This window comes from Pogona vitticeps, chromosome 3 (genome assembly GCF_051106095.1).
Source record: "Pogona vitticeps strain Pit_001003342236 chromosome 3, PviZW2.1, whole genome shotgun sequence".
NCBI lineage: Eukaryota > Metazoa > Chordata > Lepidosauria > Squamata > Agamidae > Pogona > Pogona vitticeps.
Window position 1 is genome coordinate 201048611 of NC_135785.1, and position 14960 is coordinate 201063570.

General features: G+C 42.8%; 1 protein-coding gene across 4 annotated transcripts in view; it reads left to right on the forward strand.

Annotated features, from left to right (window-relative positions):
* Positions 1 to 14960, forward strand: part of BRWD1 (bromodomain and WD repeat domain containing 1) — an 86594-nt gene that overhangs the window by 49548 nt on the left and 22086 nt on the right. For 2 of the 4 annotated variants that reach the window (XM_020789380.3, XM_020789382.3), the window contains exons 29-34: positions 1073 to 1134; positions 2601 to 2759; positions 2995 to 3115; positions 12706 to 12831; positions 13802 to 13877; positions 13988 to 14029. In XM_020789380.3, the coding sequence (XP_020645039.3) occupies positions 1073 to 1134; positions 2601 to 2759; positions 2995 to 3115; positions 12706 to 12831; positions 13802 to 13877; positions 13988 to 14029 (586 nt within the window). The remainder of the gene's footprint in view (positions 1 to 1072; positions 1135 to 2600; positions 2760 to 2994; positions 3116 to 12705; positions 12832 to 13801; positions 13878 to 13987; positions 14030 to 14960) is intronic. The other 2 variants (XM_020789381.3, XM_078390538.1) reach the window with 1 other exon arrangement.

Sequence of the window (14960 nt, forward strand, 5' to 3'; positions counted from 1 at the left end):
TGATCCAATCCTCCGCCCCGTCACGTAGCTCCCAAAGCCTTCCCCAGGGCAAAAGGAAGCTCAGGGAAGCCTCTAAGCCTAAAGTCAGAAAAGCTTTTCATTAGTGTAAGTTAAATCTTTCCAGTGCCTGATCCAAGTTGCAGCAGGTGAAAAGTTACACAATAGGATTTTGTCCATTGTATCATTTGCTCCAGAAGAAGAAACTTATCAATCAAAATGTGTCGAGCTTGGATACGTTGCTCTTAAAGTTTGTTTGAGATCAGTTCTTTTCTTGTTCTGGCATTCAGAAAGATAAAATTCAGGATCTAGACTAAAGGGTGACTTTTTCTACATGAGAAAAATGTGCCTATGTCAGACTAAAGTTTCACTTAATTCAGTACTCTAAAATCAAAGTAATAACATGGGGGGAGGGGAAAAATATCAACCATTTATTTTCTTGCCATATAACCTCTCACCTGTAAGTACTGTAATTATATTTGCAACCCCAGAAGTTTCCTAAGAAAGTTGAAGAATGCAAAACCTCAATGACAGCCAGGTGGTGTAGGGGTAGAGTAAGATTCAGAAGACCTGGAAACACACTTTGTGTTAGATGGCAGTGGTAAATCACTCATTGAACATCAGAATTGGGATTGCCATATATTGGAAAAACAGCATATAACAACAAAACTGAATAAAAATGGAAACGTAAAGTCTCTTTACAAATAAACAAACAATCCTTCCTCTACCTTAACAGAAGGGAGAGAGAATAACATGCCTGTAGCATCCTGAATAGTTATATATCAGATCTTCAAATTATAATGATGGAAATTAAGCACAGGCAACAACAATTGATTGTTAAAATTCAGGATCTGCTGGATTAGTTCCTCTCATAGAGATAAGGAGAACTATTTATTGGATGTGGTCTCTACAGGACAGAAGGGAAAACCCCTGCTTATTTTTATTTTAAATATGCTTTGCCCATTCCTTTCTCTAATTGTCATATGAGCAGAAGTATCTAAAATCCATATTTTAATTTGGTCTGGTCTGTATTGGGAGAGGTAATTCCTTTCACTTCTTTGTGTTTATCAAATAGATGGGACAATGGTGAAATTGAAAGGCTTAGCCCATGGGATATGGAGCCAATTCCAGAGAATGGTATGCTAAAAATAGTTAACATTTTTAACTGTTTGTCTCTTTGTTCAATTTAAAAAGATATTTATAAATGAAATAAGTGATAAATTGGTGGACTTTGCCTGTTATAGAGAATCAGCAGCTGGGGTGGGGCAACTGATATGTGCAGATGTTCTTGATGTGTTATCCTTCTGACAACAGGCTCAGATTGCTTCAGTCAAATTGCTTTTTAAAAAAGGGATACAACACAAAGGGTTATGCAGCCACTACTTTAACATGACACGTGATCCATTGTATTCCTGATTCTTTTTGAAATCCCAGTCAGTCCCAGGAACCTATTAAGTTTGAGCAGACAAATAAGGCAAGGAGCTGTGGCTTGAATTGATTCCTCCTTTTATCTGCCTACAAATGCAACATGTTACTTTTATCTTTTCCAACATGAAGAGAAAAAACAGCAACTGGGAGTAATTTTAAATGGAAAAACTGAGTGGAAACAGCTAAGCATTCTCCACTTCAGTTCCTTATTCAACTGGGGGTGGGGGCGTGGAATCAAACTATATCATTGCCTCTTGGGTCTAATTGTGAGCACGGGGAGTGGGGACTCAAGAAGAAACAAAGAACAAAACAAAGGAAAACAAGAATTACTGAAACGCGACTGAGACATGCTTCATGTATTTTAAGTATCATATTACTGAGCATGTACTTCATCTTAATATTCCTTTATGAGCACATGATCCTTTATCTAGTGTATAGGGATGGGCAGTGCAGCTCTCCAGAAGTTGCACTCCTTACCTTTGCCTTTACTGGCTAGGACAGATGAGAGTTGTAATCCATGGAAGTCCAGAGTGCCACACTTTGCCTATCCCTCTGCCCCTTCATATGTTTTTGGTTAATAACTCCCGTAAACTCTAGTCAGAAAAGTTGTTGATGAGGGAATGTGAGATTTGCAGCCAGAAATATCTGGACAACCATAATTTCCAAGTCCTGGTTTAGTAATGCAAAGGTCTGCATGAGAAAGGTGTGTGCTTGTATTGGACTAAACCTTGACAGCACGACAGCCTACTCTATGAAATCACTAAATTTATCATGATGTAAGGCCAGCTTCTTCTTTGTGGTCTCTGTGAATGCCCATTGTATTGGACTAAACCTTGACAGCACGACAGCCTACTCTACTGAAATCACCAAATTTATCATGATGTAAGGCCAGCTTCTTCTTTGTGGTCTCTGTGAATGCACACAAATGGGCTTTAGTGTGCGTGTGCAGAGACTCTCAGAGAGAGAGAGAGAGAGAGAGAGAAGATAGAGAGCCCACTGCCCCATCCATGGAATAGGTATCTAACCTGTATACCCATGTGGTGGGATATTACAAATGTGAATATTAAATACAGATTAGTGAAATTCATATAGTTGGAAGGTCATAAACATTTCAGTTTATTAAACATGCTATCTTTTGTATTCTTCTCTTTTCACCTCTTTTTGTTGAAAATAAGTAGTTGACCAGCCTGAGGAATTGGGAGCTAGTGTTTCTGTGACTGTTGAAGAAATGGCAAAACTATTATACAAACCTCAAAGGGGGGAATGGCAGGGAAAATCCCAGAATGAAGAATGTGAACGGATTATTTCTGGAATTGATCAGCTTCTGAGTCTTGGTAAGGATCTTGAAATTTGTTAACAGTCTCCCTCATTTCTAAATGTGTATGAGAGAGAGAGATTAGGATGAACCTGGAATATATATTGTGACTATAAATGCACTTTGCCCCAAGCTTTTCTAAATTTGTCAAAGGAAAGTTTAGCTTGTTTTTATAGCATGGCACATTATTTGTGTGAAACCTTTATGGTAAACCTTTTAGCTGCTACAGCTGATCAGACTAAATATTTTGACAGGTATTTCAGCAGCATTTGCTGGTCCAGTTGATCTGAATACATATCCAAAATACTGTACAGTGATAGCTTATCCAACAGACCTGTGGACTATCCGGATGAGACTAGTTAACAAGTTTTACAGGTTAGTCTAATTTGGTAATGAAATGAATGTGAATGTACCCTTTTTTGCAAAACTGCTGTGAAGTTAAGCTTTTGTTTGTTGTTTAGTCGTTAAGTCATGTCCTTCTCCTTGTGACCTCATGGACCAGAGCACACCAGGCCCTCCTGTCTTCCACCGCCTCCCGGAGTTTGGTCAAATTCATGTTGATAGCTTCGGTGACACTGTCCAACCATCTCATCCTCTGTTGTCCCCTTCTCCTCTTGCCTTCACATTTTCCTAACATCAGGGTCTTTTCCCATGCGTCTTGTCTTCTCATGAGATGGCCAAAGTATTGGAGCCTCAGTTTCAGGATCTGTCCTTCCAGTGAGCACTCAAGGTTGATTTCCTTCAGAACGGAAAGGTTCTCCTAGCCTCTCCTCAAGAGTCTCCTCCAGCACCACAGTTCAAAAGCATCAATTCTTTGGTGGTCAACCTTCTTTATGGTCCAGCTCTCACTTCCATACATCGCTACTGGAAAAACCATGACTTTGACTATGTGGACCTTTATTGGCAAGGTGATGTCTCTGCTTTTTAAGATGCTGTCTAGGTTTGTCATTGCTTTCCTCCCAAGAAGCAGGCGTCTTTTAATTTTGTGGCTACTGTCACCATCTGCAGTGATCATGGAGCCCAAAAAAGTAAAATCTGTCACTGCCTCCATATCTTCCCCTTCTATTTGCCAGGAGGTGATGGAGCCAGTGGCCATGATCTTAGTTTTTTTGATGTTGAGCTTCAGACCATTTTTTGCGCTCTCCTCTTTCACTCTCATTAAGAGGTTCCTTAATTCCTCCTCACTTTCTATCATTAGAGTGGTGTCATCTGCATATCTGAGGTTGCTGATATTTCTTTCGGCAGTCTTAATTCTGGCTTGGGGTTCCTCCAGTCCTGCCTTTCGCATGATGTATTCTGCATATAAGTTAAATAAGCAGGGAGACAATATATAGCCTTGCCGCACTCCTTCCCCAATTTTGAACCAATCCAGTTCTAACTGTTGCTTCCTGTCCCACATATAGATTTCTCAGGAGATAGATAAGGTGGTCAGGCAGTCCCATTTCTTTAAGAACTTGCCATAGTTTGTTGTGGTCGACACAGTGAAAGGCTTCTGTGTAGTCAATGAAGCAGAAGTAGATGTTTTTCTGGAACTCTCTGGCTTTCTCCATAATCCATCACGAGTTAGCAATTTGGTCTCTAGTTCCTCTGCCCCATCGAAATCCAGCTTGTACTTCTGGGAGTTCTCGGTCCACATACTGCTGAAGCCTACCTTGTAGGATTTTGACATAACCTTGCTAGCGTGTGAAATGGGTGCAATTGTATGGTAGTTGAAGTATTCATTGGCCCTGCCCTTCTTTGGGATTGGGATGTAGACTGATCTTTTCCAATCCTCTGGCCACTGCTGAGTTTTCCAAACTTTCTGACAAAAATACAAAGACAAGAGCAAACAGAAAAAAGCAAAATGGGCACCTAAAGTGTAGCACCTTAACAGCGTCATTTTTTAAGATTTTAAATATTTTGACTGGAATGCCATCGCCTCCACTGGTCTTGTTGTCAGCCATGCTTTCTAAAGCCCACTTGACTTCACTCTCCAGGATGTCTGGCTCAGGGTCAGCAACCACACCGAGTTGTCGGGAACATCCAGATCTTTCTGGTATAATTCCTCTGTGTATTCTTGCCACCTCTTCTTGATGTCTTCTCCTTCTGTTAAGTCTACCATTTTTGTCCTTGATCATGTCCATCTTTGCACAAAATGTTCCTTTAATATCTTCAATTTTCTTGAACATATCTCTGGTTTTTCCCTTTCTGTTATTTTCCTCTATTTCTTTGCACTGTTCACTTAAGAAGGCCCTCTTGTCTCTCCTTGCTATTCTTTGGAAGTCTGCATTCAATTTTCTGTAAGTTTCCCTGTCTCCCTTGCATTTTGTTTCCCTTCTCTTTTCTGCTATTTGTAAGGCCTCGTTGGACAGCCACTTTGCTTTCTTGCATTTCCTTTTCTTTGGGATGGTTTTGTTGCTGCCTCCTGTACAATGTTACAAGCCTCCAACCAATAGTTCTTCAGGCACTCTGTCCACCAAATCTAGTTCCTTAAATCTGTTCTTCACTTCCACTGTGTAGTCATAAGGGATTTGGTTTAGATTATACCTGACTAGCCCAGTAGTTTTTCCTACTTTCTTCAGTTTAATCTTGAATTTTGCTATAAAAAGCTGATGATCAGAGCTACAATCAGCTCCAGGTCTTTTTCCCCCTGACTGTATAGATCTTCTCCATCTTTGGCTGCAGGGAACATAATTAATCTGATTTCAGTATTGCCCATCAGGTGATGTCCATGTGTAGAGTCGCCTCGTGTTGTTGGGAAAGAGTGTTTGTGATGACCAGCTTGTTCTCTAGAAAAAACTCTATTAGCCTTTGCCTTGCTTCGTTCTGAACTCCAAGACCAAACTTACCTGTTGTTCCTTTTATCTCTTCACTCCCTACTTTAGCATTCCAGTCCCCGATAATGAGAAGAACATCTTTCTTTGGTGTCAGTTCTAGAAGGTGTTATAAGTCTTCATAGAACTGGTCAATTTCAGCCTCTTCAGCATTGGTGGTTGGTGCATAAACTTGGATCACAGTGATGTTGAAAAGTCTGCCTTGGATTCATATTGAAATCATTTTTCTTTGCATCTGAGCATCCTTTCGGCTTTGGCCGAACCACTTCATTAGCTCTGGAGCTACTCGTACTTGTCCTCCGCTCTTCCTCAGTAGCGTGTTGGATGCCTTCTGACCTGAGGGGCTCATCTTCCAGTGTCATATCTTTTAGCCTTTTGTTTCTGTTCATGGAGGTTTTTTGCAAAGATACTGGAGTGTTCTTCTTTGTGGCCTCTGTGAATCCATACAAGTGGGTTTTACTGCGACTGCGCAGGACTTCTTGGAATATTCTAGAGCTTTAAAAGGCATGAGTAGTAGGACGTTGCCCCGCGGCGCGCATGCTCTGCCCGCCCATATTACCTCAGTTCCTTTTAGCCGCCGCTGAAATTGGACTTTTTATTATGTGGAGCTAGTGATTGTGATTCTATTAACAGTATACTGATCTTTGGGCTGTTTACAATTACGCTTTTGGATGCGAACTCAATCTCATTTTTCATTTCCGGATGTTTCCCTGTGAGTTATTTTTCTTGTTCTTTCCTTTGCCCCCTTTCCCGTCGTTTTTAATGGCCTCCACAGGCCCTTTCAAGCATTGTGCGACATGTACCAGTAAAGTTCCCTTTTCCGATTGCTATGACCGCTGCTTGTTTTGTTTGGGCGAGAGTCACCAAACTCAAAATTGTCCGAAGTGTAAGATATTAACGAAACCAGCCCTAAAATTCCAGCTTCAACAGCTGAGATCCCATTTGTGGGAAAAATCTTTCGCTCCATCCAATCTGCCGACAAGCCCTACTATGGAACTCACCCCAGTTCCACCGCCTCAGTCCAAGTTTTCCATTCCAGTGATCCTATACCCTCACCGTTGGCCTTTTGGCTAAGATCAAGTGTAGTGTGTGTGTGTATACCCTCACCAAGGGTTTCCTCTAAGGCTCCAAAACCAAAGTCACCATCGGTATCGATGTCGACATCTATGTCAAAGACCTCTTCAAAGACCCATCCTACTAAGAAACAAAAATACAAAGACAAGAGCAAACAGAAAAAAGCAAAACGGGCACCTAAATCATATCAGCCTCGAGAGACGCCAGTTGCCCACGTCTCCCCTCCATCCCCCATCCTGGAGGAATCATCGAGGGGCGTTCCTTACCAAGGCTCCGTTTCTGAGATGGGACAATTGAATTTTCCCACCTGGGTTCAAGCTTTGGTCTCCATACCAAGCTTGTTGCCAAGTCATGGCTGTTCAGAGGCAGACATCATATCCAACACGGCCTTGGCCCATTCTAGCCCTGTTTTGACTGGGCAGGCAACCATTATACACCTCTCAAATTCAGAGGCATCGATCTCACAGTCTCCTCGGAGAAGGAGGACAACAAAGAGAAGCCACATCTCTCCATTACCTCAGTATCAAGAGGTAATCCTTGTCCCGCATCCCTCTCGGCGCCGTGCCTTTCATGGATAGAAACAGCCTCTTTATGATGCAGATCAGTATCGTGACCAGCACCGGTGTCTATTCGAGCAGTATGACTCAGCTTTTGCTCCAAAATACTATCAACATCACAAATGTGTTCAATACGCTTACAGCCCGTCTGAATCATCGCTGTCACCATCTCCCATTTGGAGTCGACATCGAGCTAGTATCAAGCCCGTTTCAGTGGTGTCGAAGCCTAAAAAAATCTAAGCACCATTTCCCTGTCACTAAAGTACCTCTTTGTGATCCAGTTCCAGCTTGACACAAGTCAACTCATTGTGAACCGGCTCAATCAAAACAACGTTCTTCGATACCAATGACTTCGCACCAGTCTGTCTCCCTGTCTGCATCCCGTTCCAACCATCTGGTCTCAGCACCTATGGTTTCTTTTTCTAGACATCATCATCATCGTTCTTCCTCACCAGCTCTTTCTGTCTCTGAGCAATTGTCTATATCGACAGTTTCTGATCAGGATCAGGGGAATCACCATGAAATCTACCAACCCCAGATTCTGATGTTGCAAATGTGCACCCACCGTCGCCATCTGAAGATTTTACTTCTTATGCTCAATTCATTCTTCGTATGGCCAGATCACTAGAATTCTATATTGAACAATCATCTCCTCCCAAGCATGATCTTATCTTTAAGGACATTAATCAGGAAAAATTTCCGCCATTAAGTTTAACATTTATCCCAGCAATGATGGACCTTATTAAGGTGTCTTTGGACAAACCGTCAACATCTTTGCAGATTCGCAGACGTGTGGAGAACTGCTATTGCACTCACAGCACCAATACAACATTCTTGGCTAAGCATCCTCCAGCAAACTCCATCATTGTTCAATCAGATCAATCCATAGCAGGCAACCAGTCCTCAGTTACCCCTACCAATAAAAAAGGAAGGAAACTAGACATACTAGGATATTGCTTATACTTGCTGGCCTTCTTTGTGATGAGGGTCTCCAGCTACCTGGCCGCGATGGGGGCCTACCACAGGCAACTGTGGAATAAGATCCTCCCTATCCTCCAAGCTGCTCCTGATGAGGTCAGAACTGCGGCTCTTAACACCCATCTTGAGGACACTACTCTAGCCAAGCAACAACGTCTGGTGTCCCATCATACTGCTGACGCTGCTGCTAAATCTCTGGTTTCTTCTATCACCCTTAGACGGCATCCATGGCTAAGATCTTCGGGAATCACCGACGATGCTAGGGCCCGCATCGAGGACTTACTTTTCGACGGCGTAGGCCTCTTCAGCAAAAAGACCGACAAGGTAATGGAAAACTTGCAAGATGGCCCAATCTTATGCCATTCAACAACCTAGATATCAGCACAATCAACGGTGCAAGCCTTTTACATTCCATCAATCTTACCAGCATCCCTACTGCCCCTACAAACCTCCGAATCAGGCCCCTGAGAGATCCTTTGCTCAGACATCCCCCGCTGCTCCTACTTTCCAGTCCTAGGCCCCTGCTCAGCTCAGACAAGGCTTCCGTCAACCTACAAGAAAGAACAAACAATACCTTTGACTCTATTCGATTATCCCCAACATCCCCGACTGGCACCCTTTATAGACAAGTGGTCCACCATCACCAAGGACACTTGAATGCTAGCCATCATATATTTTTGTTACCTGTTGGAATTCAAGGAGCTTCCTCCTCTTGGTCATGTCAGACCCACAGCATACTCACCTACTCTAGAGGACAAGGTCACACTCCTTCCTCAAAAATGTGCTATCCAGAGGGTGCCTCCCCAAGACATCCTGAACGGTTTTTACTCACGTTACTTCATGTTTCCCAAGAAGGATGGAGGTCTTTGTCCCATCTTAGACCTGAGACTATTGAACACCTCTATTCATCCAAGGAGTTTTTGCATGGTCACCCTAGAATCAGTTATCCCTCTACTTCAGCCAGGAGACTGGTTCATGGTTATAGACCTACAGGATGCTTATTTCCACATTTCAATTCACAAAAATCATTTCAAATACCTCCGCTTCCTCTTCATGTGGACACTGCATACCAATTCTGTGCCTTTTCCTTCGGCCTGTCTACCGCTCCGAGGACCTTCACAAAATGTCTGGCTCCAGTCTCTGCCTATATTCGTCTACACAACACCACAGTGTTCCCAAATATAGACGACTGGTTGATAGTAGCAAGATCACACAGCGCAGCCATAAAAGACACTACCTTTGTTCTACAGACATTGGTGGATCTCGGCCTTCAGGTCAAGTACAAAAAATCTCATCTGAAACCATCTCAGACCAGGAATTATATTGGAGCACATCTCGATCCTATCGTAGCCATGGTGTTTACTCTGTCCAGAAAGAATAATCAAATTAAGGTGGGCCATCCGCCCCTTTTGGCGTTGCAGCACAGTCATCGCTCACCATACACAGCACCTGCTAGGCTTGATGGTGTCAACTACATTGGTTCTTCAACGTATGAGATGAAGATGAGGTCCTTACAGGCATGGTACCTATTCTGGTTTGACCCTCTGATACACCATCCTTCCAAGCGTCTTCTGGTGACTCCAGAGTTAGCTTGCCAACTTACCTGGTGGACCTTCGTCTCTCACCTCCTGGTAGGCCGCCCATTCTGGCCTCTTCAGCTCACTGTGTAGGTCACAACAGACACCAGTCAGACAGGATGGGGTGCACACTGTGGTCATTGAAAGATCCACGCTTTATGGTCAAGCTCAGAGAGACTGCTACACCTCGATCTTTTCAAGATTTCCAATTTCTCACAGCTGGTCGCGGGGTCCAAGTCATCATGGACAATATGATCACCCTGTATTATATCAACAAGCAGGGTGGCACCCATTCTTTACATCTTCTATGTCTAGCGATTCAGCTGTGGGAATGGTGTTACGATCACCATGTCTTTCTGGTGGCTCTTCATGTAGCTACAGAAGACAATGAGGTTTCCGACTGTCTGAGCCACCTTACAACCCAGACTCATGAGTGGACTCTCAACAACACCGTTTTCTCCCTTCTCTGCAGTTGGTGGGGGAACGCTAGGTCTCGACGTTTTCGCCACTCAAACCAACACCAAGTGCAGCAGATACTGCTCGCGAGCAGGAAGGGGAGGCAACTCTCTAGGCGACGCCTTCATGGTATATTGGGACGACGGCCTAATTTATCTTTTTCCACCCATCCCACTCATCCAGAGGACGATAGTCAGAATCCAGCAGTTGGATCAAGATGCCGTTTTGATAGCAATGTGGTGGCCTCGTCAACCTTGGTTCACTACTCTCAGAATCATGGCTTTGGACTTTCTAAGACTACCCCTTCAACCGTCCCTTCTCACTCAGGACGGAGATCGCCTTTGCCATCCCGACCTCAGCTCTCTGCACCTCACAGCATGGAGAATTCCCCCAACATGGCTGAAGTCTTGAATAGAGCTAGGAAGCCATCTCTCATTATATTTATATACATGGAACTCCTTTATCAAATTTGCTGAATCACAGAAATTGCCCACGGTTCCAGTTTCCTTGGACACCCTTCTTAAGTTCCTTCGTTACCTGTTTGACCAAGGTTTGGCCCATTCAACATTAAAGGTTTATATTTCTGCGGTAGTTTCATACCAACCTGAAGAGTCTGAAGCTTCTCATTTGTTTTCTCATCCTATGTTAAAGAGATTTCTAAGAGGGTTGCTAAACATGCATCCACCTACTTGACCTCCACTTCCTCAGTGATCTCTCCAGGTCGTTCTCCATGCACTTACTCGCCCTCCGTTTGAACCCATGGCTTCTGTGCACCTCAAATTTCTTTCTATTAAAACTTTGTTCCTTGTGGCGATAACCTCTGCATGTCGAGCAAGCGAACTGGCCGCTCTTCGAGCTGATGCCCCTTATATTCAGTTTTTTCCTGACAAGGTTCTGTTATATCCAGGTGTGTCTTTCCTTCGCAAAGTTAACTCTGATTCCCATGTTAATCAACCTCTAAGTCTCCCGACGTTATTTCCTAATCCATCTTCTGGTGTTGAGTGCATGCTCCACTCCCTTGATGTTCATTGTGCCCTGGCATTCTACATTTCCAGAACCAAGGACTTCCATACTTCTCCCACACTTCTTGTGTGTTTCTATGGCCCACGAAACGGTTCTCCTGCCTCCTCACAGACAATCTCAAGGTGGATTGTCTCGGTCATTATGTTGGCTTATGAGTTGGCAGGCAAGACTCTGTCAGAGGTGCTAAAGGCACACTCCACTAGAGTGCTGGCAACGTCTACAGCTTTGTTGCGTGGCGTTGAAGTCCCTGACATCTGTCGAGCGGCCACTTGGTCTACACACTCGACTTTTGTGACACAATATCATCTTGATGTCAGGGCCAAGAAGGAAGCAAGTTTCAGAAGTGCTGTGCTGGCTCCTTTGTTGGCGTAATGGCCCTCCTTCCAGTAGGTGAGCTTGCTAGTCACCCATTTGTGTGGACTCACAGAGGCCATGAAGAAGAAAGAGAGGTTACTTACCTGTAACCATGGCTCTTCGAGTGGTCCTCTGTGAATCCACACATCCCACCCACTCTCCCCTCTGTCTGTCACTTGTTGTCTTGAGCTTTGTGATAGTCATAGCTTTCACCACAGCAGACATTCAGAACTGAAGTAATACGAGCGGGCAGAGCATGCGCACCACAGGGCAACATCCTACTAATCATGTCTTTTAAAGCTCTAAAATATTCCGAGATGTCCTGCGCAGGCTCAGTAAAATCAATTTGTGTGGATTTACAGAAGACCACTCAAAGAACCATGGTTACAGGTAAGTAACCTCTATGCTTGCCAGTTCCTACTCCAGATGGATCACGTTTAGTCAGAACTCTCCACTATGATCTGACTGTTTTCGGTGTCCCTGCACGGCATAGCCCATAGGTTCTCTGAATTACTCAAGCCCCTTTGCCACAACAAGGCAGCAATCTGTGAAGGGGGAAGTTAAGCTACCAGTAAATATTTTCACAAAGAGTATTTGGAAGATCCTCATACTGCAGAATGATTATTTGGGAAGTACAGTGCAAATGGAGAAAGTAATATATCTTTAGCTTGTAGTACACCCTATGTTTTGCAGGAATTAGATGACTACCTTCTTAATCGTTGTATGAGAAACTGAAAAATCCACAATAGGATTTTTCAAAAAGTCCTTGTGAAGTGTATAATCAGTGTTTAGAAACTGTTATGATGTATACATGAGACAGGTTTTCTAATGGCTTATATATTGGATTTCAGTTCTACCAGGTGTCAAGATATAAAATATATATATTGTGTATGGGAAAAATTGTTTAAGGGCAACTGGCTCTAAAAGAGCATTTAAAAGGGTGAAGGATACTGATGAACTTTTGCAAGAAACTTGCTGTTAGAAGAGTTAGAAAAATAATTGCTATTGCAAAACTGGAATGAGTTTTGTGAAATTATTGAAAGATTTCCTGTTCTAGTGTCTAGGGGTTTATTTTTATTTGATATATCTTTCCTATAACTTTTTAAAAATTATTTGCTTGCTGTTAAATATAGGAGGCTCTCTGCATTGATTTGGGAAGTAAGATGTATTGAAAGCAATGCCCAAACTTTCAATGAACCCAATAGCACAATTGCTAATTCAGCTCGAAAAATCACGGATCACTTCTTAGAATTCATCAGGTAAGCAATAGTTCCTATTGAACAATAATAACACGTACAGTGGTACCTCACAAGACAATTACCCCTCAAAACGACGAATCCGCATGACGATGAGGTTTTGCGACCGCCATTTTTCTTTGCAAAACAGTGATTCCTATGGGGGAATTTCGCTGGATGACAATTTGGTTCATGCTTCGCATACCGTTTTTTCGCAAGACGATTTTTACAGCTGATCGTCGACTTCGGAAATGGCTTCCCTGGGGCGATCTTTGCAAAACGGGTGGTTTTGGGCCCGTTTTTCGCAAGACAGCGATTTAAAACAGCTGATCAGCACTTCGCAAAGCGGCTTCCTTATGGGTGATCTTCGCTGGACGACGACAATTTTTCCCCATTGGAACGCATTAAACGGGTTTCAGTGCATTCCAATGGGGAAATGCTTTTCACAAGATGATGTTTTCACAAGACAGTGATTTCAATGGCACGAATTCACATTGTCTTGCGGGACACCACTAGTTTTATTGCTCGTTATGAAAATTTATAGTTGCTGCTTATGACTGTCAGCTGTGAAAGTAGTTGGGAATTTTAACTCACTAATTTGTAAGTTAATATCTGATAACTGAAATATTTTCTAGTGGAGAAGCCATGTTAATTTATTGCTACAAAAACAAAATTATAAGATATTTTGCATTACAGTTTTGATGACTATGTCCATGTTCAGAAACAATATATTTCCAGTATCACTTGTGGTAATTTTGGATACAGTAGAGACCATTCCATAGAAATTAATACTGTAGATTGGGAGTACTTATCATTTGCCTTCCCCTAAATCACTGAGGAAGTGATTTGAAACATTAATAGTAATTCTTTGTTTGCTGTCCCAAAGTCTTTAAAAATATATTTGTCTCTTTCCAGTTCAACTTGGTTCTGAAAAGACATTAAAGTTGTAGTCTTAGGTTTCACCAGCAGCTGTAACTTTTTCTCTGCCCCCCAGGAATCCAGATTGTACAGATATTTTTGAGCTGTGCATTGCAACAAATAATGAAGATGGCATTGAGGCTCGTGAGCTGGTAATGACATTTGGTTCTTATACATTTGTATAATTGTAACTGTAAATTATAACTTTAAAAATGTTACAGTTGTAACCTTAAAAAATGAAGCTATCTGATCTGTTTTGTAGGATGATGAAGAGACCTACATACCAAGAACATCGTCTAAAAAAGTAAGTCAAGTTGCTTTGCTTCAAGTATAATTTTCTCCAATCTATGAGAGAATAACAGTTTTGTAATAATGGTACTCCATAAGATGTAGAGATGGGGACGAAGCACCAAAATGTCAAGTTTGACAACCCATGTCAGGTTTGACAACCCATGAACCACGAATTGCCCCCCCATGACCCGACGAACAATGAATCAGTTTGTCATTCGTCAGGTAATGTTCCCTTCTTTTGCTATTCCCTGGTGCATAGCAAGAGGAGGGAAAGCAGGGATCAAAGCAGTTGTGCAGCCACTAAAGGAGGGGGAAAGGGATCAAAGCAGTCCCGCAGCAGTGACTGTGCGATTGCTTTGATCCCTGCTTTCCACCACGGGGCTTAGCAAGAAGGGGGAAAGCAGGGATCAAAGTGATCCCGCAGCAGCTGGGGGATCACTTTGATCTCTCTTTGATCCCTTTCCCTCCTCTTGCTATGCGACATGGGCATAGGAGGAGGAGGAAAGGGGAACCAAGTCATCACCTAGTCCTAGGGGTGGGATTCCCTTCGGGCAGACTTTAGCAAGCCGCCCAAAGGGAAAACCCCTCTCTGCTTATGCCTCTGAGAAACAGCTGATCCACGGGGGCATAAGCAAATAGGGAATGAAGGAACAAATATAAAAGGGATATTTTCCTTGCTTCATATTCGTTGGGGTCTCTGGACCCCAAGAATACGAAGCAACGAATATCTGACGAATCAAGGATAGTTAAGGAATATCCTGATTCATTTTTATATTCATCCCCGTGTCTAGATGTAGATGGATATTAAATATGATAGTCCACTGTATATACCCTGGCAGGTTGGCATACATTTTTTATGTACCGTATTTGCCGGCGTATAAAACGACTGGGCATATAAGACGACCCCCCAACATTTCCACTCAAAATATAGAGTTTGTTATATA